Genomic DNA, 27,381 nt, shown 5'->3' on the forward strand with positions numbered 1-27,381 from the left:
CTAAATCGGTCCAGCGGTTTAAGCGTGAGGCAACAGACAGTTACTTTTGCAAATTTCACATTTATATTGCCTATAAGTGGTTTTTTTTTTATTCAACAGAAACAGTTGTTATTACATATATGTAATTGTCATTTTTTTGTAAATATACAACTACATACAACTCACATACCTACAAGACTGGTTATGTTTTTACCCATAACCGGTTGTAATCCAATCTATATCAGCCAATGCCACAATATCGTAAACAAATGAAAGTGGCCCTTGGCCCTAGAGAGAGCAGGCTTATTCTAGAGCACCGTGGAACAGAGCTGACAGAATGCACTCGCCACTTTCACCCTATCTGCATACTACAAGCAGGTGCTAATTCTTAAGAACCTAGCTGTCGCCATTCAATCGAAGATACGTCGTCTACTTACTCTATTTTCTTTGCGTGACGTGTTTTAGCAACAAAAATGTGGGACGTAAGTGTTTATTCCATTTAATTTATTTATTTTCAAGACAACAATGGCCCATAATGGTTAGTAACAATTCAGATTAAAAACTAAGTGTTAGTGGAACAAATACACAAACAAAAACAGCAATAACAATAGCTATATTATCACATAGTAGCGGTTATGACCCACTCAAAATGCCGCATTATCGGTGAGTCGTATCGGCCCGCTACAGAAGCCAGGATGGGGTTAAAACTGGTCCTCACTCTGCAGAGCATGCCATGTAATTTAAGCATGGAATGGGCTTTTCGGCGGTGAGGTCGTGACTTAAGTTTGTGTATTTAGTAAAGTTGTTAGTGTTTAAAATTGATATTGTGTGTAGATAAATGGTCGATTAGGGTTGGATAGATAGAATCTAACTTTTCTTATATCTTTATTGGCACCCCGCAGTAAAACATAACCTTTGTAGGAAATTTTATGGCAAAACTTTTGTCCCAAGTAAATATAATGATATTCGAGATATATTATGAGCAAAAAATATGAAAAAAGGTACCCTCTACCCCCCTTCAACCCGCCCCCCCCCACCCTCAGCACACCCTCTACCCTTTAGTATGTTTATCTGGAGACCACAAGGTATAACTGTACCAATTTTCAAAACTACACTAATTATTTCCGCTGATTGCCCATATTCGGCTTAATTTGACGTGGCTAATAACTACTATTTTACAACGTGATCAACTGTGACCCCTAACCGTTGCACCAAAAGTGATGGTGCATTATGTAAACTAAATTTCATCATCCGTGACCACTGCGCTCACATTTGTGTCGATATGTTCTTGTATTGCACGATTTTAGTTATCGAATTTTTGAGGACGTACCGTTTCATCATTTATAAATTTTATAATCATAGCCTGTTTTTTTGGGGGCGAAAACGTACCAGTGCTAGTGATAAATTAAATATCGCGTCATGTGTTATCGATATCGATAGCAAGCAATTTCTAAATCATAATAACAAATGTGACTCATCCTTGAAGTAAACAATATTAATTAAACATTTAAAATAAATGAAAATTATACATAACGATTTTCGTGATTTTTTTTAGTATTGCTTTTTAGTATATCAACTAGTTTCAATATTGTAATAATTTTCATGGCATTTGCCCTTGATTATATAAGTGCAACAATTCAATATAAAAATATAAATTTTGCCTTAGCCCCCTAGAGTTCATTTACTTACTTGGCCACTCTCAGCCACTTATGTATGTAATGTACCTACTACCTACCTATCTTGTGTATCTACTTATAGATACATTCTATATAAAAGGACTGAAAATACAAAACTGACAGAGTGACAGCCAGGACAAAGCCATCCTTTTAGTTACTTGAACAAAAGTACCCATTTATTTAAGGTGAAGTGTGCCAAATACCGACCTGCGTACTAACGGAACTCTAACTTGAGACAATGACGTGACACCGTTCTGATAAACGATCACGCTTGACATAATTCTATTAATGGACCTTGTTGTTGACGGTAAGATAGGAACAATGAAATAAAGAAAAGTAAAGCAAATACGTTGGCAGATGAAGAGATTTGATAAGAAGATGACGGTGCTTTTAAACAAAATCGAAGAAATGAGACTTTTTGGTTGTTCACGCTTAAGAAGAAATTTAATTTGCGGGTTTTTCCGTGTAACCGATAATTTCGCTCATTTAGTACGAAAAAGATCCAGTTGTCTAATAAAATGTAATAAGTAAACAATGCAAAGGCTTGGACTGACATCATTTTAAGTCCAACTAAGCGTTTACTTGTTATGTCTATGGAGAGACCTAGGTTCTTAATCAATCTAAAGCAACAAATGTAGAGAAAGCTACTGCAGACCTAAGTAATAGCTGGGTAGATAATTAATTATCTGGATTAAGGCTACCTGATACTAGTAGCCTTTCTCCTACATCTATATCTTAATACTTTAATTAAGTGTAAAAAGTAACGTCAAAATTATACAAATGGGTTTACACAACCTGTCTCTCATAATATTCGGAATTTAATTTAATCGCATCGAAGGAGATGAATGCATTAAGCTAGTTACATTTCTTGTTCATGTCTTTAAACTGCTAAGCATATTGGGTAAACAGAAGCTTTTGTAGTAGTTATATTTGGGTATATTTTAGGTAAAAACCTTTGGGAGGTATCCCAGATCATTTCTAAAGTCTTCATGTTTTACCACTGTTTGTTAATAAAAAACAGTAATTTCTTTAGGACCAATACCTAAATCACTACGCCTTATAAAACAAAGTGTCCCGCCGCGTCTGTCTGTCTGTATATTCGCGATAAACTCGAAAACGACTGAAAAATTGAAAATTAATTTTTATGCGGTTTTCACTAGAGAGTATAGTATTATATAATTTGTGACTTAGAGCGATTCTTGGTAGGAATATAATTTATTAAGGTTTACCCGTATCAAAACGAATAGATAGTATAGAGGGTTATTGTCATTGTAAATTTTGTTACACGCGATTAAAACTAAAAATGAAAATGTATAAAAATATATAAATATATATATATATATATATATATATATATAGGTATATAGATAAATGTTTTTTTATTTTTTTAGAACGCCATATGACTGAATATGAGTCAAAATTGTTAAATACCAAACGGTGTCGTCAACGCCATCTAGCCGTGTATAGGTATAGGCCAAAGGTGTGGCGCACGTTTTTTCCTTAGACTTTATTTATCTTATATTTACGGAGTTACCTACATATATATTTGCCCGTGCGAAGCCGGGGCGGGTCGCTAGACTCGCTAGTAATACTTAAATCGAAAATATTTGGTCAGTATTGTAGTTATTTTATGAAATTTATAATATTCGTTGTATAGTTAAAGTTTTCAATGTAAAAATTTATCAACACATTCACAATTAACACGACCACGAAAAACGTATGGTGTGATAACCTTACACTTTCCTCTTTTGATTGTTATGGCGAAAACAGATTTGATGTCAATTTTAACTGTTTCCTTTCATTATCAGTATTATCATAGTCGTGCTAAACACTAAACTTGCTTTTTCATGTTTGTTTATTTTCCAAGGTACTATCCATAGTTAACTACTGAAATAATATCAAAATTATGTGTCGTCATTTCAACATCGGTAACAAAAGCTAGTTACATTGTCAAATTACATTATTGAAGCCAATTATTTCAAAATCGATTAATAACACAGAAAAACCATAACAGGAAACAAAAAAGCAATCCAACCGGCCAAAACTATATTTACCCGCCTCCAGCCTAACAGAAAAACAATACGTAATATAAACCTTAATGCATTGTAATAGAAGTGACGAAAAACATGAAGGTGATATGAAGCGTAAAATGACATAAAGTGGAAAGTGTTTCCGTCTGCGATGAACCAAGTATTGCACGTAAATTGTCATCTATCGTGGTGCCTGGTATCTATTAAGTGTATGGTGTTTGATAGGTTATTGTTGCTGTAATGCCTTGTGGTTGTTTGCCTTGATACGTTTTTGCTGTAATGATAGGAAGTGTTATTGCTTGCAAGTCGACATTAGTTTGTCTAAATCTTATTACAAAACTAGATTCATCCTCTGTGTTTCTTAACTTTTGCAAATCTTTGTAAGATTTAGATTTGTTAGATTTTATTTTTCGCCATATTTTATGTCTCTTTCTTTTATGTTGCTTACTTTTTGTCTGTTACCTTCCGTGATTCTCACCTGATGGTCTCATCGGAAGACCAGCGCTGGAAGTCGCCAGCAGCATGCTGAGATGGGGCCATTTCGTGACACTTTATTTTCATGTTCTTTTAATGTATGTCTATTGTCTGTGTGTTTCCGAATAAAAAGTATTATATTATATTCTATTCTATTCTATTCTATTCTATTCTATTCTATTCTATTCTATTCTATTCTATTCTATTCTATTCTATTCTATTCTATTCTATTCTATTCTATTCTATTCTATTCTATTCTATTCTATTCTATTCTATTCTATTCTATTCTATTCTATTCTATTCTATTCTATTCTATTCTATTCTATTCTATTCTATTCTATTCTATTCTATTCTATTCTATTCTATTCTATTCTATTCTATTCTATTCTATTCTATTCTATTCTATTCTATTCTATTCTATTCTATTCTATTCTATTCTATTCTATTCTATTCTATTCTATTCTATTCTATTCTATTCTATTCTATTCTATTCTATTCTATTCTATTCTATTCTATTCTATTCTATTCTATTCTATTCTATTCTATTATATTCTATTCTATTCTATTCTATTCTATTCTATTCTATTCTATTCTATTCTATTCTATTCTATTCTATTCTATTCTATTCTATTCTATTCTATTCTATTCTATTCTATTCAACATCTGGTGGAATAGGCTAGGAAAGAGTATGCGATATTTATTGTGTTAGCTTTCCATAGCCAGCTTTTATTTCTGGCAGTTAATTTGTTTTAATGTTTAATGAAACGCAGAAATTAATTCTCAGTTTATGTTCAATTAAAATACAAAAGTAACTCTTTGTATTAATAAACTTTTCACTTTAACTCGTAAACCGACATTGATTAAATTTTATTTAGTAGTATCCTCTGCTAACTATAAAAAAACAACTAAAATAAGCTCATTACAAACATTGAATCCCATTTTTATCTTTTTAGGGGAATCATTAAAACAAAATGGAGCTCTACAAGTTTTACATCGCTGTAATTAATATTCGGTCCTGCCTTCCACAATTTATGGTGTGAGCTGTCGGTCTCTAACTATACTTATCGTTCTTTTGACGACCGGTCTGGTCTAGTGGGTAGTACAGGGGCCCTATTCGAGATGCACAACTGTCAGTTTCGGCTTCAACATCAGTTCAACAGTGGAATGAATCATTTGTTCATCAACTGTGGAAAGTATCATTTGGTTGTACACCAAAACTCATTCATTGAAAAAATTATGCAACAAAAATCAACTTTGTTTTCTTACTACTATACGGTTTAAAATGGCTCTGAACTCTGCGTGGTTCGGTTTGGTTTCGTTGTCACCTAACTGTGGATTGCTAATGTCAAATTTACCTATTTGATAACACACGATTTCTTCCATTCAACTGAAGTTCAACACGAAACGTCACTTAACGCATGTCGAATACCGCTCCTGGTTATTTGTGTGATAAGCACAGATATTTGTTCCTGAGTCATGGGTATTTTCTATGTATTTAAGTATTTGTATATTATATATATCGTTGTCTAAGTACCCACATCACAAGCATTCTTGAGCTTACTGTGGGGCTTAGTCAATTTGTGTAAGAATGTCCTATAATATTTATTTATTTATAGCAGACCTGTTTATGTATTTAGTTAAAGACTGTGCGTCCCGGAAAAGCATGAGATATTTTATAACCAGTTTACAGATTCTAGGGTAGGGTCCCTACCCTAGAATAGGGCTAGTTCTAAATCCATATTTATAGCTATAAATCTGTCATATGGAAGGAAATATTTCCAACAATTGTTCGAGAAATTGAAACGGATTGGAAGTGCAAACGAGAACGCATTCCGACGCGCACGCGCCGCAGTTACACTATTAACATAATGATCGAAGAACGAGGTATAATAGTTAGCGGGGTTTTAATACAGCTCTATAATTATAGACTAGTCTACGCCATAGACTTCGCCCGCGTAGAAGTAGATAAAATGTTTAAACACAATTTTTATCACTAGCCAGTAACTCTGCAACATCTGAAGACTATAATTATGTTTTTTCCAAGGATATTTTATTAAACCCCTTGTTCATAAAACTTTGCAAGCCTCAATTAGTTAATTTATGTTTTATATTAAAACATTTGCTCAATTTGCTTAAGAAGGTTGAGCAGGTAAACGTTCAATCGCCTTTTTTACAACTAATTTATCCAGCTTAAAGTTTAAAAAATATCAGTTAACCAACCCTTTAATCATGGGTGAAGGTAAAGGGAGGTAGATATGGCACCCGGCGCTCGATCGTGAGCCATCAAATATAGGTTCCGGAACCTATATTGAGTAAGTCGTACGGCTGACGCCAATGTTTCAAGATTGTATAATCATCTACTAAATATTGCCTGTATTTTAGTTTTGTCAAAGAGGATATAATAGGATAGAGCGGTACTGTCATAGTAAATTTTGTAACCACAGTAAATTCACTGCCATCTATCGACACACTTTAAAACTAAAAATGAAGATTTATAAAAATACCATAAAATTTATTTAAATATGGATAAATGTATTTTTTTATTTGCATGAATTATTTTAATGTTTAATTACAAACGAAACAGTCAACGCCCTCTATACGAGAGTAGGCCAAAGGTAGTGGCGCCCTCTGATCGAGAATCAAATTTTCGTGATTTTCGATTCACGTTTTTTCCTTAGACTGTATCTATTACGGAGTTATATCTATCTTTGGTTTTGTCAACTATGAACGTCACGCGTCTATTATTAATAAAATGCCATTGCCTTTAATAGCCATTTTTTGCTACTTGGGAACCCTTCCTTACAAATACACACATACGTAAAATTTATGAAAAAATTACGTTGATTTATGTATGATTTCTGTATGAAACAAAGTTTTCCTATTAATTTAGTGCAAACGAATATTCGAAAGTAGATAAATGCAAAAATATTTATGTCGTAATAGTGTGTAGTGACTTAATTAATGCCGATTGAATTTTGTATGAAAATCGAACCACCTTAAGCCACAATGACAACGCCAATAAATGAAATAACGTGCTTATGAGTAACGCCATCGCCATTAGGTTATACGGAACTGTTTTATATATTTGGATGAGCAAGGTAGTAACACTGACGAAGGTACATGAGATGAAGTAATTTTTATAGTCCTATAATTTCTGAGAAACATATTTAATTTATTATTTTTATAAATATAAACTTTATAGAAATAACAACAATAGTCCATGCAGCTATTAGACATTCTTTAATACAATCTATAAATTGTAAATACAGATGTCAATCACAATGAAAAAATCCCACAATATAAAAGGAAAAATATAAAAATTAAATTAATTATAATATTTAAATTCTTTAACAAAGCTATCCATATGCTGGTGCAACATAACAATCAAAGCAAGTACTTACCTATTACACTATATGTGTGAGGTCGTTAATCAGTGTGCTGAAGTGTATTATAAGGATATTACTGTATTATTGTCATACAATATATCTCAGCACTTTAACAATATAGAATAATTTACATTAGTGTTAAGGTATCAATTTCTCAGTAGAGAAAAACCGTCTGTTATTCATAAAGACAAACAATTACCTGCAGAAGCACTCAAAAAAATAGAGTAACTAATATAGTAAAACAAAACTACCTACATTTTTTTTCTACAAAAAAACTTGATCAGATAACTTGAAACATATTTTTTTAACGTCATCCTTTACAAAACATATATTTAATTATACCGCTTTCAAAGTAATAATAATAAAATATAAATCAGCACATTAGTTATCATGTTTTCTATGACTAAATATTAACTTCTATATCATGCAATATTATCTAGTAACATATATCTGGAAACACTGTTTAGATGCATGCTACGATTAAGTTCTTGTATGTTACGGTCAAACACTACCGTAAGTAGGAAAATATTTTTACTCTAAACATCATAATTAAAGGTGTAAAGGAAACCGATGATTACCCTTACTTAATACTTAAATGTGTCAGTAAATACTCTTCTACTGAGGAAATAGACATTTTCAAGATGTTAGCGACTGATGGACATGAAGCCATTAAAGACGATACGATAACTGTAAAGACAATGAAGTTGCGAATGATGCTTACGAGAAAGTTGGTTTTAGTGTAAAATTATACGAAGCTTTTACAGAAAACAATGACTCATACGATTATTATCATCAAGGTCATTGAAATGGACATCACAATATTAGTCACAGAAGAATCTTTATGTGAAAAACCGCAAAAATTCAAAACGTTTAATATTCAATAGGCACAAGCGTTTGACCAGTAACCACACGACGAATTTAGTGACATTTTTAAGTATTAAGTTTTAATATATCGCCAAATTATCTTAACGGCTGTCACGCTAACGGACCGAAAAACCCAAAAAGCCTGTTTCTGTTATCCAGGTCAGTAATGCCATACACAAACAACCACGCACGAACCAGTTGGCGGTCAGGGCCGTACGGTCGTTCAACTTCACTTACCCACAAAAGATAGAACCCTCATCCCTATTAATTTATACCTCGATAAAGCTCCAGCTTAATTGGCTGTTCTATTGCATCGCTCGGAAATATCGCTAACTCGAAATCCATTGAGCGTTTCTTGAGGAAAATTGTCTTCGCGGTAAAACGTACGCGGTATTGTAACGCTATGTCTTGAATGTTATTGTTTATCGAGACGAGCGTGAGCACGTTGTATCGGAGTAGTTTCTTTTTCAATAAGCTGGGAATAGGTCAACTTTGACGAACACCTAGAACAGGAAATACTCTTCTTGAGGAACATGTGTCAAATTACTCTTAACGGTGTATCCTAATACTAAAGATTTTTTATTATTCGTTATTTTGTTACATAAGTCGCAAATAAATGTACTTAAGGATACATTTGATGATCAGGCTTCACTGAAAATCAGCGTCACGTAGTGTGTCCTTTTAGCACAATTCTGTCCGTCTAAATGAATCAATGTTTTATGTTATTTTTGTGCTAATAAATATTTCCTGTTCTTATTACTTCTTTATTTCTGTTTCAATTTGAACACTACGAAATAATTGTTTACATACATTTTCCAATAAGTATTGTTAAAGTAATTGAAAAGGGAACACAACTCTTTAAATGCCAAAGACAAGTGACAGTGTAATGTCAGATGATAACTTTTTCTAGGATAACTTCGTTAACCCCCACATAGGGGTCCCTTTGTTTGACATAATTATTGAAAGTCATAATGTAATGATTGTCAGATTGTCATTAGTCATAATTCTGAAACCGTAAACTTTTCAGGATTTTCGTAAAGTGATCCTATAGACAGGTTAGGTTAGGTTTGTTTTATGATCCTGAAAAGTTACGCGTTTCTGAGAAAAACCAAATTATGACTAACGAAAATGTGGACAAACAATACATTATGACTTAAAACTTTATGGGAAACAATAGAGACCCCACAACATAATATACATTGTCGTCGTAGATAATTTATTTATTTATTTATATTTAATTCAATTTTTAATTAACTCCTACAACTCATAAAACATCTGTCTGTATTATGTTCGCGCTAACGTCAATAGCTACTGAACGTGGTATTTACCATATTTATTTGTTTTGGCAATATCTTGATATTTCGACACAGTTGCACATGCCATCTTCACGCACCAAACTGTGTCAAAACAAATATATAATATAAATGGTAAATACTCCGTTTTCAATAGTATTTATAATGTGATTTTAGCTTGAAATCATATAATGGTAAAACATGTTAAAGAGGTAGATAAAGCCCTTTCTTTCTCTTCACCGTTTGTTTATTAATCGATTAACTTAGTGTGTCGAATTTTCAATAAATTTATATAAATTATCGCAACCTTATCTTATGCATAATGATGCATATACGTAATGACGTATTTACATCAGCGGCATCCCACGGTGGTAACGGTAATCTCGCGCAGCTAACGATAGGCTAACGGAATAGTTTTTCTGGCTCCTTTATTGTGTAACTTGTTCTCCTTAATTTGTTTTAGTTTGATATTGTCACCGTTGATTTTTATGTTGTTTTTTATTTGACGACGTTTGTGTCATAAACTTATTTATGGCTTTTGATTAGAGAAGGGTCCTCATGCAGATGGAGCATCCTTATGCTCCTTCCTAAGGGGTCCTTACCTTTTAGGCATGGAACTCCACATTTTATTTTGTATTTTTAGGCCATGTTTAAAATGAAATAAGTGAATTATGAAAATCAGCTACATTAGTGTATAAAAATAACATCTGTATGTTTTCTGTATATCCTTTTGTTTAAGTTTTCTTTCTTTCTTTCCAGGTAATCTGCTATTCGACCAAAATGACGCGGCGGAAAAGTGTGTGTTCAAAGTGGACTTTAGTTTTATTAGTAGTTATTTTATGTCAGTTTGTTGATTCAAGACCACAGGAGGTGACTTCGCCGTCACCGGCTAACGATGCATCAACAAACAATGTACAAACCACAGAATCCACAAGGTATAGATTTAGATATAAGCAACGTAGTTTAGCTTCGCTTAAGTTACCTGTTTTCATTAGTTTTTTTAATAATTCAGATTTAATTAGAAACAGTCATAGTCATGAAAATGGTTTTAATAGGAATTCGACTAGACCCTTAAAAGAAGACCTATCTACCTACCAGTCAGGAGAAATGAATAGCCACCCTACTAGACAAAGTCGTTTAGTTAAATCCAAAGTTCATGGGCAAAGAAAGAAGATTGGGAACCCGTCCAATAAAAACGATAACACAAAGAATAGCATTAAAGGTGTAAACCACAAAAATGATTTAAAAATATCCCAGCCTGTGCATGATCATAAACTGCTGATTTCTCATAAAAATAATCCACCTATACGTAGAATAGTTACTAAATGGAGAGACAAGGCAAAATATGAAGACTTGCATTTAAATTTGGATACAGCTATATCCAATGAAAATACTTTTAACAGTGACCACACAAGTACAGAGTTAAATGATTATACTTCTACTGAAACTACGGAAAAAGAAAGTAGCTATCAAAGCTTTAATAATCTTTACAACAAACTAGTAAACAATAGATACAAACCCAAACCAGACTATTCAGAAGAAACGCAAGTTTATTCTAGTAACGTTCACATAATAGACAGATACCCATTCCCAAGCGTTAGGCCCACTTATGTTTTTACAACACCCATGCCTACACCTATAATTACTAATGTGGGTGATCCCCAGCCTTGGCCTCAACCTAGCTTTCAATATAATTATCGTAAAACAACAAAAAAACCTACGCAGACAAAGAATCCTATCAAAAATCAACATAACTATCATAATTCTGTGTATAATAATTATCCGCAACACAATTTTGAGGTCACGACTTTCCAGCCGTCGACCGCGTATACAGATAGGATCGTCATACGACCGGAAGAATACAGTGCGTCACCCGATGACTGCCCCACTATATTCCTTACTTTAAACAACACTTTCCAAGGACAAGGCAAAGAAGCGTGCCCTGATTTAAACATAGCTGTCAATACAAACGTAATCAACAAAAACGTCGTTATAGAATCTGAGGAAGAAGATGCTGAACTTTTCCCGGGACCCTTTGGTGAACCTATCGATGATGATTCAGAAACAGATAGTGCACAAGAAAATGATTATTTTGAATCTGAAGAAAATGAGGGGCAAGAAGATGCATCCATTGAAGGCGAGAGTTTGACAAACTATAATGCGGCCAACCAGGAATTATCATCAGATTCGCCAGAAGCAAATGGCTATGGTTCGTCCAGTACAAATCTAGCATCATTACAAAAACCTAGTAAACCAAGTAGTGATCTTGACGACCTATTTAGTTTTTCGGGCTTTTACGATTTTTTTCGACCTTCTATAAATGGTTTAAGTTGGTTAGTTTCGCTGAGTCCTTTTAATTTTGGTTTGCTTTCATTTTTCTTTACTCCTTTTGCAATGATATTTGCCGCGGCGTATGGTGTAGCATCATTTTTCAGTAGTTTACCTTTTGCAAGAGAAGCACCAAAAGTTCAAGTTTACCGACCTGAATGGCAGTGGGATGATAATATCAAGACGTGGCATCTTAACTCTTTTCCAGGAGACAGAAACTGGAACAAAAGGATACCAAAAAATAGTCAAGAAGTAAGAAGCTCCGTAAAACCTACTTTGTTTTTTAAATTGAAGGAATGGATGAAGACCATAACAAAGGAACTTAGGGACAAAAACGAATTAGAAATTAGGCGTAGGCACAAACGTAAGAAAAGGGAGGCCTGGGCACGAAGGGTAAAATAGCCGAGTACTCAATTTTATGATTATGGCAATAGAGATTTTTTTAACTAATTAAAAAAAAAAACAAAAAAAACTGAAATTAAATTAGCTAATGACTATGGGTTGAATAATATATTATTATTTTTCGTGCCACTAAATCACTATTAAAAAATAAATTATTTTGAATGTAGATAGAGTCGGACCAAGCTAACTCTGCATGACATTTGCAATGATAAAGTGCGGTAATCAACATTAATATCAAATTTCTCTGAAAATATTATGTTTATAATGGCACTTACTCACTTTTTCTGTTGAAGTCGTTGCAAAGTTAGCTTATACGGACTCTACATATTATTATTATTATATGTGCCATTTTCAATCAAAAGGGTACTTATTGTCGGTTGTCAATAAGGCGCTATTTTCATACAGCTTCAATTTCAAATCAACTTTATTGACAAGCGACAATATGGTACCTTTTGGTTGAAAATGTCACATATGTAGTTATCTTAGATATTTAAGTTTAGTTATGCTTACTTATAGCGATATTCATGCTGTGACGCATTCAAGATGTACTTAGTACCTACATATGTATTTTTTGTATATTTTAAGCTTAAACCAAAACGTCGCTGAAATTTTATTAATAAATTTTAATTATTTATTTTATGTATTTACGTATCTATATTTGACAGTTACATTGATATTAATTTGTTTTTACAAAACCTCAGTACCTACTTTTTGGCTTTGTACGGATTAAATGCAAATAGGAAAATGTTATGTCTAAATATACTATTTTTAAATTACATTTTTAATAACATTATCAATTCGATATCTATAATAAATATAATTTCTAAATTAACACTTATGCAAATATTGTATAATTTCTTGCTTAATGCTTCTTCATTATATTTCTGTAAGTTGCCTTTTACAGAAGAAGCAACTAAATATTAGGTTTACCTTCTGTATTTGGCTCCCATTAACCTCTGGATATTGACTGGATTCTCTGGAGAAGTGGTCGTTCACTTTCCTTTTAAGTACAACATTTTGAATATCTGGAGCAAAAGCTGCCTCTAACAATTGAGGAGTCAAGATAAGACAAGATCTATTTGCAAATATGTGTATTAGGATAAACATTTAAGGCTTACAATAGTTACAATGGCCAGTGCAATTAAAATTGATATTAACAAAAATAATTGATTTTGAATGCTTGTTAATCTCAAGTAAATCTATTGGTAAGTATTTGTATTGCACAACGAAAATATTTTGACATAGATAATCTGTCTGTGTGTGTGAGAGCGAATCATATATATTTTGTGCGAAGTATGTTTGCAGATTTACTGTATGAGTTTTTGAAATGAATGTTATAATTAATTATATATTTTAACTGCCCAAATGAATAAAAAGTATATGTTTGATTGTAAAAAATGTAAAGCAAATTGTAAGGACTACTTAAGTACAACTATTAATTTACCTTGGTATTAGTACACATGACCTAATTTGTAAAAAAATAATTAAATCATACCTACCTATATATAAAATAGTTTTATTACCTTTTTTCAAGCGTTTTATTTAAAGTAAATAAAATATAAAAGGATGTTTTCTTTATTCATAAACTGAAATAGATGTCATATATTAAAGAAAAAGCGTCGAAGCCAGTGGTGAAGGCCGGATTCTAACCGGCGTATTTAGCAATCCGGGCTAACGCAATAATAATTAACTATACATAATTATTTTATATTCAATAAAATAATTTGATTTGTTCCCAAAGTTGTGTATTTTATTCATGTTTTTCTATTTTGCAAAAAAACGTTTGTTATGAAATAAAAGTATGAAATCGGATTATATCGCGTAAATTGAACCATAATGAACCATATAGTATATTATGTTTCTTTTGTATGTGGGTGGTTTTGCACATTGTAGTTTTTCCTCAGTCACCCGTTGACCACGAACGCTGTAAAGGGTTCGAAACGTCGGGATGTACTCGTATACTAAATTTAATATACGCGATATAATCCGATTTCATAGTTTTATTTCGTGTGTAACTATCTCGGTTACCAAAGACAATATTATAAACGTTTGTTATGTAACCTTATAGACATTTTATTTAAAACGGTTTTGTATTGATTTGACGAGTTTGTTGTAAGCAATATAAAATTATAATTAGTAATAAGTGTTTATGAAAATGTTTTTTCTATCAAAACTATCAAAAGCAATGAAAATATTTAAAATACTTCTTTTTAATGCTCTTACTGCTATTGATTAGATATAATAATAAGATGTGAAAAACCTTATCTGCATCGCTATCGCTTTTGCATATTCGAGCGATAGCGAGGCAGAACAATTTTTCGCGCAAGGGCTTCAGGTACACTGGTGATCTCAGGTACCTGCCAGGGATTAAGAGCGTGATCCACTGATGCAGATTTCAAAAGTTTAGGAAAATTTAGCAGGGGGGCTAGCCAAGATAATCGGCAAATTATTAACATAATAGTAATGTAGTATTGACTGAGTGTACATTAAAAAGATACTATGGACCACCATTATGCATCAACATCCAACATATGCCTGCAGCAAATCTAAATATATCACGGTCAAATGGTAGGTGAAAGCATAAAAAGACAATCTCATACTAGATTTATAGATCAACTATAAGAGACATCTGCCTATTTAAAAATTTTACTTCATTCAGAAAAGTCGTAGATAGAAGTCGATGATGACAATTCATACATAGAGTAAGTTTAGATTATCCGGTTATAACTACGGCTTACCGTCATAAGGTCCTAGCTGAGAGAAAGACTCTATGATTAGTAAATGATCCCATGTAGGTCGATAATTGTTTCTTTACTTTGTGTGAAGTACAAATTGACACTGTTTTTCACTTTTATATGAGATACTTAAAATTACATATTTTCGTTGCGTTACTCATTTATTGACACTATGATTCTCTTAATTTCAGGAGCTCCAGTGAAAAAACTCCAGAGAACTCGACAAAAGAAGAAGTGACTACCAGCAGCGCTTCCAGGAATGTCAAAACTAAAGGCACTGGTATTGGCGACTCCATCAAGATGGTTGCCAGTCAGTTGCTTGAAAATCCTTCTAATTCTTCAGGACCAGCACCCATAGTAGCTGACACCAGAATACCCCCGAAACTTAAAAATCAACTTGCACAAAAACATAAAATAAAAACAAGACACGAAAATGGAGAAGAACCCGTAGGGAATACACATGTAGGTGTCGCTGTACCAGTCACAATGGAAGAGTTGGAATCTGAAAATAAAGTAAATGAAGCATCAAATGAATCATCTACATCTAATGAAGGCATTTCTACCTGGATTCTATTAAGTAATCCTACGAATAAAGAAAATATTACATCTACTACTGAGCCCACAAAAGTAGATGACAGTATAAAGAAACAAAAACCGCTGTCGTCTAAAAATAAAACCAAACGTCCTCAGGTCAATAAAGTGCCAGTTGTTAAACGTCCGATTATTGGCAGTACGAATAAATCTGATTTAGTTGCTGGAGGATCAGCTATAAACGAAAATGTATACAATAAAATTAAAGATACTGTATTATCCAATGTTCAGAAAAACAAAAGCACAACAACCCAACGCACCACAACGCCCTCAACCACCACTGTTGCTACAACCACAGAGCCGCCTACTACGAAAAAAGAAGTTATTACAAAGCCCACAGTGACTTTCCCTGTAGTCAAGGTTACCTCAAAACCGACAAAGAAGAAGAACAAAAATAAGCACAAACTCACTACAACAGAATCACCAGTTGTAAATGAATCGGCTTTATTACCAATGGAGCCAAAAGAACAAGAAATTGAACTTGAAATCAGCACCCCGGCAACCACTACAAAGAAACCGAAACGCACTTCTACCAATAAAAAGAAGACAAAGAAGCGCAAGACGACAAAACCTAAACCTGAAACTGGCACTGCAGTTAGTGAAGTTAAAACGAGCAATAAAACAAAATCTAGTAAGCCTTCAAAGAAACCAACAATAACAGATGTTACTGGCCCAATCACCTCCCAAATCTACAATTACTTCTCCAGAGAAGTGATGCCTTCTGTAGGAGTTGGAGTTATAGGTTTAGCAAGTCTGGTTGGTATAGCCAGCTACTTCCTGTATCCTTTCGCAACGCCGGTTAGAAGGACTTTTGAAGTAGATAAGAAAGATGATATATATAAACACAATGCTGAAGAATACGCCAATGATGGCAACGGACAAGCTGAAGAAGAAATGCTTGGAACCGTGCTAGCTGGAATGCCGGCACATTCAAAACATAAGCTTAACCCCTATGCTGGCCAAACTACTCATATAAATAGAAATCCATACCCGGTGAAGAAAGACCAAGACCTTAGATATCGCCACGTATCAACAAGCAATTATGAACCTAATTACAATGTGCGCTATCCGCAACAAAAAACTGGCTTAGCACATGGCGCTGTATACTCTGAACCAATTAACTATAGCCCACAACAGCCACAATATGAGACACGACATGTGTATACCACAGAAAGTATATACACATACGATAAAGGACCAACTGCTTATACTCCATCTTACCCAGCAGTAGAGCCGATCTATGCAGCACCTCAAACAGGACCCTCAGAAATATCATCGTACGGAAGTGATTCATCTAACGCTGTCGTCTACGGGGTCAAACCGTCTTCGGATACCGATTTCAAACCAGTGTATCCCTTCGAAGGCCAATATTACGGTGAACATCAAACCACTAGCACTCCAATGGCATACGCACCAACATCAATGTATCTAGGCTCAAATAATGAGGAACAACCCGAAGAAACTAAATATGATGAAAATACAAGCGAAGATGAAGATAGCGTAGACAATAAGTTTGTTGTCGGTAATGTTCCTAAAGAGCTGTCAGACTCAGTTACCCCCGCCGTCGTACCAGAACATGGACCGAGAAATTTAAATAGGAAAAAGAGAAGTCCAGTTTACCAAAAGCGTAGTATCACTGGTTCCATTGAGGAAATCCTTAAAGCAGCGAAGGAGCAAAATAAGGATGTGTTTCTTAGCAACGAAATAGACGAAGCTCTGGGATTAACAGTTAAAAACGTACCAGTTCCAACTGAACAAATCAAAGTGGAAACTGAAAACAAAACAGCTGAAATTAAAGAAGAAATAGTTCCCGTTTACGCCGTATCTGTGGATCCTACAGAAGAAACAAAAACTACAACAAATGTACCCGTTACAACTGAAAAGAGCGATTTTGTAGTTGAAAGTGTATCGACTCTTCCAATCAACGGTAACAAACAAGAACCAAGTACTGAAACTGATATGACAAATGAACTAGACGTCACGACTAAAGCTTTTAAAGTATATGAGGTATTTTCGACAAACAGTCTGCCGGATACAACTGAGCCAACCGACACAAACGAAGGAAAAACTGAGACAACAACAGCTAAGAGTTTAATGACTGAAACTACGACTGAATTTAAGTCAGAAACGACTTCAACTATGCCATCTACTTCACCTGTTTCAGAAACAAAAGCACCAGCACCAGTTCCCAGTACTTCACGACCAAGACCAACAATGTATCCAGAAGTTATAACGTACCCTCCTTTAAACCAGGAAGGGGGTATTTTCACATTTCTTAAACGACTAATAGAATTCAAATACAGACTGGGACTGAGTATTATACAGAATACGTCAGAATCTCTAAATAGGTATTTAAGAAGTATGGAAAATGCGGCGCAGAGCGTAGCAAATGCTTCCAAGACTTAAGTTTTCAGCATTTATATATAACTATCAAATACGCACAACCGTAAGTCTAATATGGTAAAGAGAGGAGTGGAAGACTTAAAAATGATCAAAATATGACGAAAAATAGTATTAAATACTTAATGCGCATTTTAAAATTAAAATACAAATATCAAAATCGTGTGCGATAAAGAATATAAGTACATAAATTTGTTATAGTTATACCTAAGCAAGGTAATACCAAACATTTTATAAAAGTAGGTACCGTACATAAACAACAATGTGGTTGGCAACTGTCAATGGTTTGTATAGATGGCGCCAGCATAGGTTTTATCTGTCTTTAATTTTCTTCTATGAAATTTGACTTCTTTTGTATGTTGAGATGAAAACATGAATTTGACACTAGGTATTCCTAGGACTGAAAGGTAAAAGTAAAAACCAATGATTGCACCATCTGTAAAATAGTTTGACGGCCAACCCCATTAAAAGCCTAACTACGTGATTAAGGTTGTAAGAAAACAGGGAAATATGTAAGCTATTAAATAATAAATACTTATGTAAGTATGTCATATAAATTATAATTATTATTATAAATTCGGAGGCTGGGTTTAACTTATTTTTAAAGCCTTACTGAATTTGTAATTTTAACTGTTTGCAGTTTTCAGGTAAGAATTGAATTTATATTGTTTACAAAAATACCCAAGTAAATTGGAAATTCCCAAATTATTAAATAAAAATATCACAATCAAAAAATAATTGAAATAAATATATATATTAAAAATATTGTTTTAGAATTATTTATCAAAATTTCTGTGTCAACTCGCAACTAATCATTTTATATGTAAAGACTCATTTATTTAAAGAGATTATATTTAAAGCTTTGCTTAGTAATTAAGTAATGTAAGGTGCAATTTCATTTCCTTAACTTTGTAAATACCGGATGTAACTACTTAATAAACTTTTTATACGATGATATCGTAATTACTTTTAATTCACATCACTAATATTGCAAAATATTTGTTTTTTAAATCACAGTGGACAGATTAATTATTTTCAATAATGCAAAAGGTAATATTGTGTAATATTACCATATCATAATAATTAATTATAATCTGTGAGGCCAATTCGAACTTAATTTTGATTTGAAAATATCTAATTTTGTTATCATTCGCCTGTGCGTCTCGCTCGCCCCAATACACACGACGCACACACATAATTTGACACTGGGTTAACGGTTTAATCGCTTAACCCCGGGGTCCCCGGTTCAGTGGGATGGTGCAACTGGTCACGTTGCAAGTGGGCCTTAGTTCTATTACTTACACATTGACTGTCAGTGTCAAAAGCTCCCAACACGCGTGCTCCTCCGTATACGATAAGTATATACCTACATTTTTTGATATTTTTATCCATTTTCATTTTTAGTTTTAATCCTGTGTCGAAAGATGGCAGTAAATTGTGACTACATGAAAACTATGACAATAACTATACACTCCTAGTGTTTCTTTCTCTATCATTCGTGGTTCTCTTTAAAAATGTAATGTTCAGCTGAAACAAAGGTAATCATTGTATTTTATCTCAGTAAGCTCTTATCTTAAATCTAAAATAGCACTAATATATTTTCATTTAACTTTCAACATGTAAATGCAATTTTGAGAATAGCGCCATCTTTGTGTAAACGCGGAAAACTAAGCATACTACATATTTTAGAATATCCGCGAGGTTCGAATGTACTGGCTGTGCACTTGTGCAGGTAGTTGGTCCCGCTATTCGTCGCAAGATGGTGCTGTAATTGAACATCATTAGAAGTCATTCTTTATTGTATTTTCGTGTTTATTTACTAGACTTTGTGCCCGCTAACGTTGGCTTGTCCGCCGGCCTAGCCACGCCAGTAACCAAAAAATGATTGGTTGGGAAAAATCCCGTCAGCGGTCACGGTGAAAGAGTCTACCTAACTTTCTTGCACCACCCCACTACAACAAACCAGGAGCCCAATTCAGATATAACAACTTGTTACGTTTGGATCTCATTTACGACCTTGAAGATCGCTCACGCTAATTGGTGCATGCGAAATGAAGGGAGCGGCGTCGTGCGTGAGATGCGCGCCAATCACCAAGACGATTATCAAGACATCAAAATCAGTTCAAAACCATTGTCAAAATTAGTCAAACTTAGAATTAGTCGTAGTTAGTAGGTAGTAGAAAATTAGTCAAAATAGGGTTGTTGGTTCATGTTGAATTTTATAATTAAATCTAGTAAAATAGATAGAAAATTAGCAATTTATCACAATAAATTGGAAACTTAAAAAAATTATTATGCGAATAATAAAGCTTTATGTTTGCCTTCATTATGTTGTGCTTTATTATGTTTTGATCTGATTTTAATGTATTTACATTTACTAACACATAGCTATAACGATGGTACTAACAAGATAGTATGGAATTTTGAACCTTCCGAAATAAAGATATTTTATTTTATTTTTTATTTATTCCAAAAAGGAATTAAAAAAAATAGTACCACTTGATTCCTTACATTTAATTTAAAAAAAATATTGTCCATAATATTTCACAGAAAAAATCGCAATTTCCTTGTTTTCCATACATCGAAACGGCTTCAAAGCAATAGCGACGTTACATCGGGACTTTTTGTTAGGAGCGTTCCGTCAGTAAAGTGCGACTGTCAGACTTTGACTATCATTTGTGAGTTTTGTATTGCTTTAAGACAAGGTCCCATACAGACATTTGATCCTGAAAACAAACCTGATCAACTGATACCATTAAAAAAACGCATTTAACTGAAGTGATCCCATAAGTGTTCTGTTTGTCAAAACAAAGTTTTGCACGGAACACTAAAAATGTCAAGTACCCTAAAATCGACCCCCAGCAAACTACACTAAATTCGCACAATAACCATCAACTAATTAATATTATTATCTGTTGAATAGCGACCAAATGGCCGGATGTCGGAATACTGAATGTTGGATTCCAGTTTTAAACTAGTTCGCCACTAAACCACGCCGAATAAGGGTCTCCCCACACCTATAGACGCGAAATCAGAGGGCCTACCGCGAACCTCGTTCGACGTGTTGCCTCTCTGTCGCACTTGTTAATTCGTACGTAAGTGTGACAGCAAGGCAACACGTCGAACGTGGTTCGCGGTAGGAATTCTGGAGCTGGAGCCTAAAAAATGTACAGCCGAGCGACGACTTTTTCGCTCTTATCGCGTGTACACATAAAGCTTTTTTCGATGAGCTTTTGCCAATTCCACGTCGATAAGTGTGATGGGGAGACCTTAACGCGGTTCTTACACTGATGCGAATTTGCACGCTACGGTGTGTGAGCGAGACAGCGGTATGAATTTTTAAACAAATAAAATAAATAAATCAATATTAGGGGACATCTTACACAGATCAAGCCCCAAACTGTAGTATGACTGCCAGGCACATAGGCAAATAGGGCACTTTAGGCTAGCTTCCAGATCCCGTGTTGCTACACCAAAATGGTATTAATGGTAAAAACATTTTCATTCATTTGTGACTTTTCTATTACAGTATCCTAGGTAGATCTCTAAGAAGCCTTTGATCCTGGACAAAAATGGACTTGATCGGCATGAAAACCTTTTTTGTCAAAATATACGGTTTTGTCGCTGATTTTATATTTTGTTTAAAACATGTAAAAGCCAATCGTCGTTAATTACAAAGTTAGCGAAGGTCTCCTAAGACCATTTTGGAGTAACAGTTCGGGATCAGGTGGCTACAGAGTACCCTATTTATAAAATCCATCCTGTATAGCCGATGTCCCGCTCGCACACCGGAGTGTACTGCGGATTAGCGTCCCATAGTCCCATGTGAAGACCGCCTAAACCACGCGCCGATGAGTTGCCTGATCCCGCCGTCTAATCGGCTCGGGTGTTCCATTAATTCTAATGAGTCTTCAGTGTTACGCACTGGGTCCGGAAACGCGGCAGTTACGGAGCGGTTTTGTGAACTTACTTACTGCTGTGGCGCGATGAATCGTAGTGGATCTTGGACACTGACCACAAACACCGCCTTGCTTCTCTGTCCAAAGCCGTTTCTGTCTAGTCAACAACGCCGAGCTCGCTTAGGTTTTTTTTTTGTACTTCGTCTCTCCAGCGGTACCTAGGACATACATAGGGTCTTTGGCCATTTGATACTCCAGAGTACGGTTTTGTTAACGGTTTGTGAAAAAGTAACGATGTGTTATTGGATTAAAGCAGGTGTTAGCTTAGCTTGTTCCATTAAACTTCTTCGTTATGTTACCCCATTGCTGCCATCGTAATCCCAACCATATCCTCTGGCATCGGGAGGAAGGTACTCAAGATCAAGATACTGCCTGCTCTGAGCGTCTCCGAAGTTGCCACCCTGGTTGAACTGCTGACCTGAGGAACAGAATAAACCTAATAATCGGAATCTTAGGTTAAATCGCCTCGGGCGGCAGAGCAACATTTTAAATTTTCGCGTCGTGCGGCGCGAAGACGCGATGCGGCAAGTTTTCAATGTTAAAAATGGCGGCCACTGCATGCGCGCTTGTCGGAGAGCGTCCATTTCGAGGCATCTTGCCGCACGAGGGGGGGTTTTGCTATGAATTGCGACAGACGCATGGTCGATTAGCCCGATGCTAATACAGCAGAAAAGCCTATCAACAATTCTCAAGACGGCAAAGAAATAAAACTCTTTGAACGCTATGCTAAAAATGCTTCATATAAAATACTAGTGCGTAAACTCAGACTTTATCGCCAAAGACGATCCTAAACAATGAAGCCGGATGGGGGGTTTTATGAACCCTTCGTGGTCATGCCACTGTATAGTATAAATAGTTCTGTATTCAACTTTCAAACATCAAAACTTATATAACGTAAATAAAGGCGTTTTTCTACGTAAATAATAATAAAAATATCAAATACCGTCAACCGGGGTGAATAGGGATGACTGGGGTGAATAGGGACAAAATTTAAAATATGATTTACCTGACAATAATATTTCTTAATTGTATTATTCGATCGAAAATAATCGTAGATTTTGTATGATACAATTTGTGTAAGTATTGTACGTGACTGTACATGAGAAAATGTATGACATCTGTCCAGAGGTCACGATTGAATGTCAGTACAGAACTTACCTCGTATCTAAGCACAAGCGTTAACGGTATATGAACAAAGATTTAAGATGTAGTAGTTAGAAGAGTGGAAATACTGTTTCTTATTTTATATTTGAAATATGTTTCATTAGTGCCTAACAAGTATTTTTGAAGAAATTGTCAGGTAAATCACCATTTAAGTTTAGTCCCTATTCACCCCAGCCATCCTTATTCACCCCGGTTGACCCTATTATCAGTACTCGTGAAAATTAAAAATATTTAAAAAAATTAACCCGTACTGGGTTGTTACAGTATAAAATGGTGTAGAATACAACGCATTATTGCTACTCGAATCGTAGCATTTAACAAGTAAAATTGCACCTTTGTGTAAACGTTTCATAAATGCCTTGAGCTCTTTGTAAACGCTTCATAATGCGGTGTAAGTATGTGTAGTCTATCGGCCCAATTCGAACAATGCTTATAAATACGTCACAGCGATACGATACCGATCGCAGTATCAAGTGACGTTTTTGATCGAAGAAATGGCACAATTTTGACACTGCGATCGGTATCGTAGCGGTGTGACATCTTATAAGCATTGTTCGAATTGGGCCGTGTTAGCAATACCTCAATTACAGGCATAAGCGGTCACATCGCCACGAGGATTAATTCAGATCGCATTGGAAACCGTGTTTAGTGGTCGCAGCCACAATACGACCTGCAACTGGTCAGCAAGCTGTATTGTTAATGATTGTTAAGCTTGGTTCAGTCAAAGATAGATATAACTTCGTAATAGATGTATAAAGTCTAAGGAAAAAACGTGCCTCGAAAATCAAGAAAATTTGATTCTCGTTCAGAGGGCGCTACTAGCTTTGGCTTACTGTCGTATAGATGGCGTTGACGGTTTCGTTTGTTATTTAACAATTTAAACGCATGTCAGTGAAAGAACATGGGTCAAAATCATCAAAATAATTAATGCAAATAAAAAAAATCATCTCTATTTAAATACATTTTATCGTATTTTTACAAATCTTCAATTTTAGTTTTCAAAAGTATCCTTTGCAGTCTAATGAGGGCTAACGCGTATGAATTCGCCGCTAGGGGGCTAGTGTAGATGGTGGTCTTTTCCATAGTTCGAAATGTCAAATGTCACTTGTCACTTCAATGACTGACAGCTGTTCTTTAGTCTTTTGGACCACCATCAGCAGAGGCGCCAACTGGTGAGCAAAAAAAAATTGCCCTCATTGTTCTAATATATTATATCTCTTTGGATTTCACGGGCCTATAAATCCCGGTCTTTTGATAGGCTTGCGTGGGAATATAGATCCAACACGTAGAGGCCCCTTGGAGAACTTTAATGTCATAAATTTGTTTTTGTTAGGTAAGCTGTTAGAAAATGGTAAAAAAAAAGTTATTACAATCAAAGAAAACATTGGTAACCGCACTAGGCGGGCCTGTATCGCGGCGACCAATAACATATTTTATTATTAGTACATTATGATACAAGTGTTCTACGTTGGTTATTACATACGAGGCGATATTGTTCGCGCGAGCCAAAGATAGATATAACTCCGTAATAGATGGATACAGTCTAAGGAAAAAACGTGCCTCGAAAATCACGAAAATTTGATTCTCGATCAGATGGCGCCACTCGTTTTGGCCTACACTCGTATAGAGGGCGTTGACTGTTTCTTTTGTTATTTATAATTTTAACGCATACCAGTGAAATAACATGGGTCAAAATCATATAAAAATAATTATTGCAAATAAAAAAATCATTTATCCATATTTAAATACATTTTATCGTATTTTTATAAATATTTATTTTTAGTTTTGAAGTGTGTCGATAGATGGCAGTGAATTTACTGGGGTTACAAAATTTACTATGACAGTATCGCTCTAGTATAAGTTACTCTATGGCGCGAGCTGTAAGCGAGCGCGAAATAAGAAAGCCGACGAGCTATGCATAGACATAGTATAGTAGTTATAGCCATGAAACCGAGCGACCAGGGGTAAGAGAAAGACATATTCATCTATTGACAGGTTAATGTATGGCAGCATAATCCTTTTTCTCTTTCACTCTTATAAATTTCGGTATTTCGCCATCGCCTCCTATGCTGCCATAACCCGACCATGAAAAAAAACCCGGTTGGTGATAAGGACAAAGCATGGCACTATTTTCTCTTTCCTCTTATAGGAATCGCAATAAGAATATCTTTCTCTATCAAAGAGTGTCACGCCCTTGTGTGCTATGCTTCAGCCGGTGGTTGACACTTGACAGATTTAAACATTTGGTACGTAAATATTATTTTGTCTACAACGAAGTACTTACACATTTAAACATTAAAACTAAACTAATAATAATATAGTTAATTTATTGTTATCTGTACTGATGGTTCACATAATGTTGCGGATTTTAGAGTCCGAGAGAAATAGGACCACGTACCACAGAATGATTGTGACATAAATAATTATAAAACAAACTCAATTTAGCATTAGTTTCCAAATAAAAACCAAACCATGCCAAACGCCAATCAGGACTAAACAAATTAACCGAACATTCTAAAACAGAATTGGCATCGCTTTAAAACTGAGCACAAAGCGCCGCCTAAAGCACTAATTAATAACATTTGGGCGCGCCTGAGTGCGTTTGATGACAGTTGAATGGTTGCACACTATTTATTAATCTGTGGTTGCACTCCGTGTTTAGGATGTACGTGTTACGTAAATATACTAACGAATTTTTAAATTAAAGGAAAATAATTATAATGGGCACAGACCTCCACTCATGCGCTAGAGGGCTTGGGCTATTAGTCCCCACGCTAGGTCCCATTGGGGACTTCACGTACATCTTTGAATTTCTTCGCAGATGTATGCAGATTTCCTCACGATGCTTTCCTTCACTGTAAAGCTACTACTACTACTAGTTTTTCGGAACTTATGTACGAAATATTATTTGAAAGGAAAAATGGAAAAAAAAACACTGCTTTGACTTTGAAACTCGAATTTGCGACTTTTTGGAACACCGGCTCAGTTGACTGTACTGAACCTTATCAGCAGCCCAGCCCAGACAACTTTTTCATTTCTTCCTTTTTAGGGTTCCGTACCCGAGGGGTAAAACCCTATTACTAAGGCTCCTCTGTCCGTCTGTCTGTCTGTCACCAGGCTGTATCTCATGAACTGTGATAGCTAGACAGTTGAAATTTTCACACATGATGTATTTCTGTTGCCGCTATAACAACAAATACTAAAAACAATAAAATAAATATTTAAGTGGGGCTCCCATATAACAAACGTTATTTTTTTGCCGTTTTTGCGTAATGGTACGGAAACCTTCGTGCGAAAGTCCGACTCGCACCTGGCCGGTTTTTGTATGGCGATTTAGAACACGGCCGCACGAGAGACGGGCAGACAGACGGACAGCGGAGTCAGGGTCCCGTTTTCACCCTTTGTGGGTACGGAACCCTAAAAATAGACATAACGTAAACGCGAACACTCTTCACGCTATCGAATGAATTTTAAATTAGGGGTTCTGTGGGTATCCGTTAATAAAGACAGTCCGCGCATTAATTCATGACGCAAAAAGGCCGCTGATTTACAAGAATAAATTTATCATGAATCTACATCCATCAAGGCTTATCTCGCTTTTATTTAAATCGCTCGATTTCGAACAATACCCCTTAATTTATGCGAAGCAATTTTGTACGAATTTCGAATTGTAGTGCGAATTGTGGTGTCTCAGATCGCTTTGCTACTAGATGACGCATGGACAGCTCGGGCTAAAGTAAGGACGGTAAGAACGTAGAATTTAGTACATTGACCCGCCATTTTATATCTCTATCGCACGCGACTAATTACATTGCTGCCCCACTCACACAATGGCATATGACCGTTGTCATCATCGTCAGGGCAGCAATATATTCGTAATTAAATGTGAGATTCGCTCATTTTAGTAAACTACAATTATCAAGAAAAGAAGCAATAAATAAATAAATAAATAAATTACAAACACAGAATAACTAATTTAAAGCACAATACATTTACATTTTATAACGCTCCCCAGATGGCCTAATTGTATTGGTTATCTAGCTGTCTCTCTGTCAGTATTACATATTCGAAACGATAGAGACGCAAATAATGAAATTTAGA

At 34.9% G+C, this 27,381-nt stretch overlaps 1 protein-coding gene across 2 annotated transcripts in view; it reads left to right on the top strand.

The window, feature by feature from the left end:
• LOC134747763 (uncharacterized) overlaps positions 1-18,337 on the top strand; it is a 29,516-nt gene extending 11,179 nt beyond the window's left edge. For both annotated transcript variants that reach the window (XM_063682397.1, XM_063682399.1), the window contains exons 2-3: positions 10,461-10,636; positions 15,358-18,337. In XM_063682397.1, coding sequence (XP_063538467.1) covers positions 10,482-10,636; positions 15,358-18,163 — 2,961 coding nt within the window. In that variant the 5' untranslated portion in view covers positions 10,461-10,481 and the 3' untranslated portion in view covers positions 18,164-18,337. The remainder of the gene's footprint in view (positions 1-10,460; positions 10,637-15,357) is intronic.
• Positions 18,338-27,381: the final 9,044 nt, after the last annotated feature.

Source organism: Cydia strobilella, chromosome 15 (assembly GCF_947568885.1).
Source record: "Cydia strobilella chromosome 15, ilCydStro3.1, whole genome shotgun sequence".
Lineage (NCBI taxonomy): Eukaryota > Metazoa > Arthropoda > Insecta > Lepidoptera > Tortricidae > Cydia > Cydia strobilella.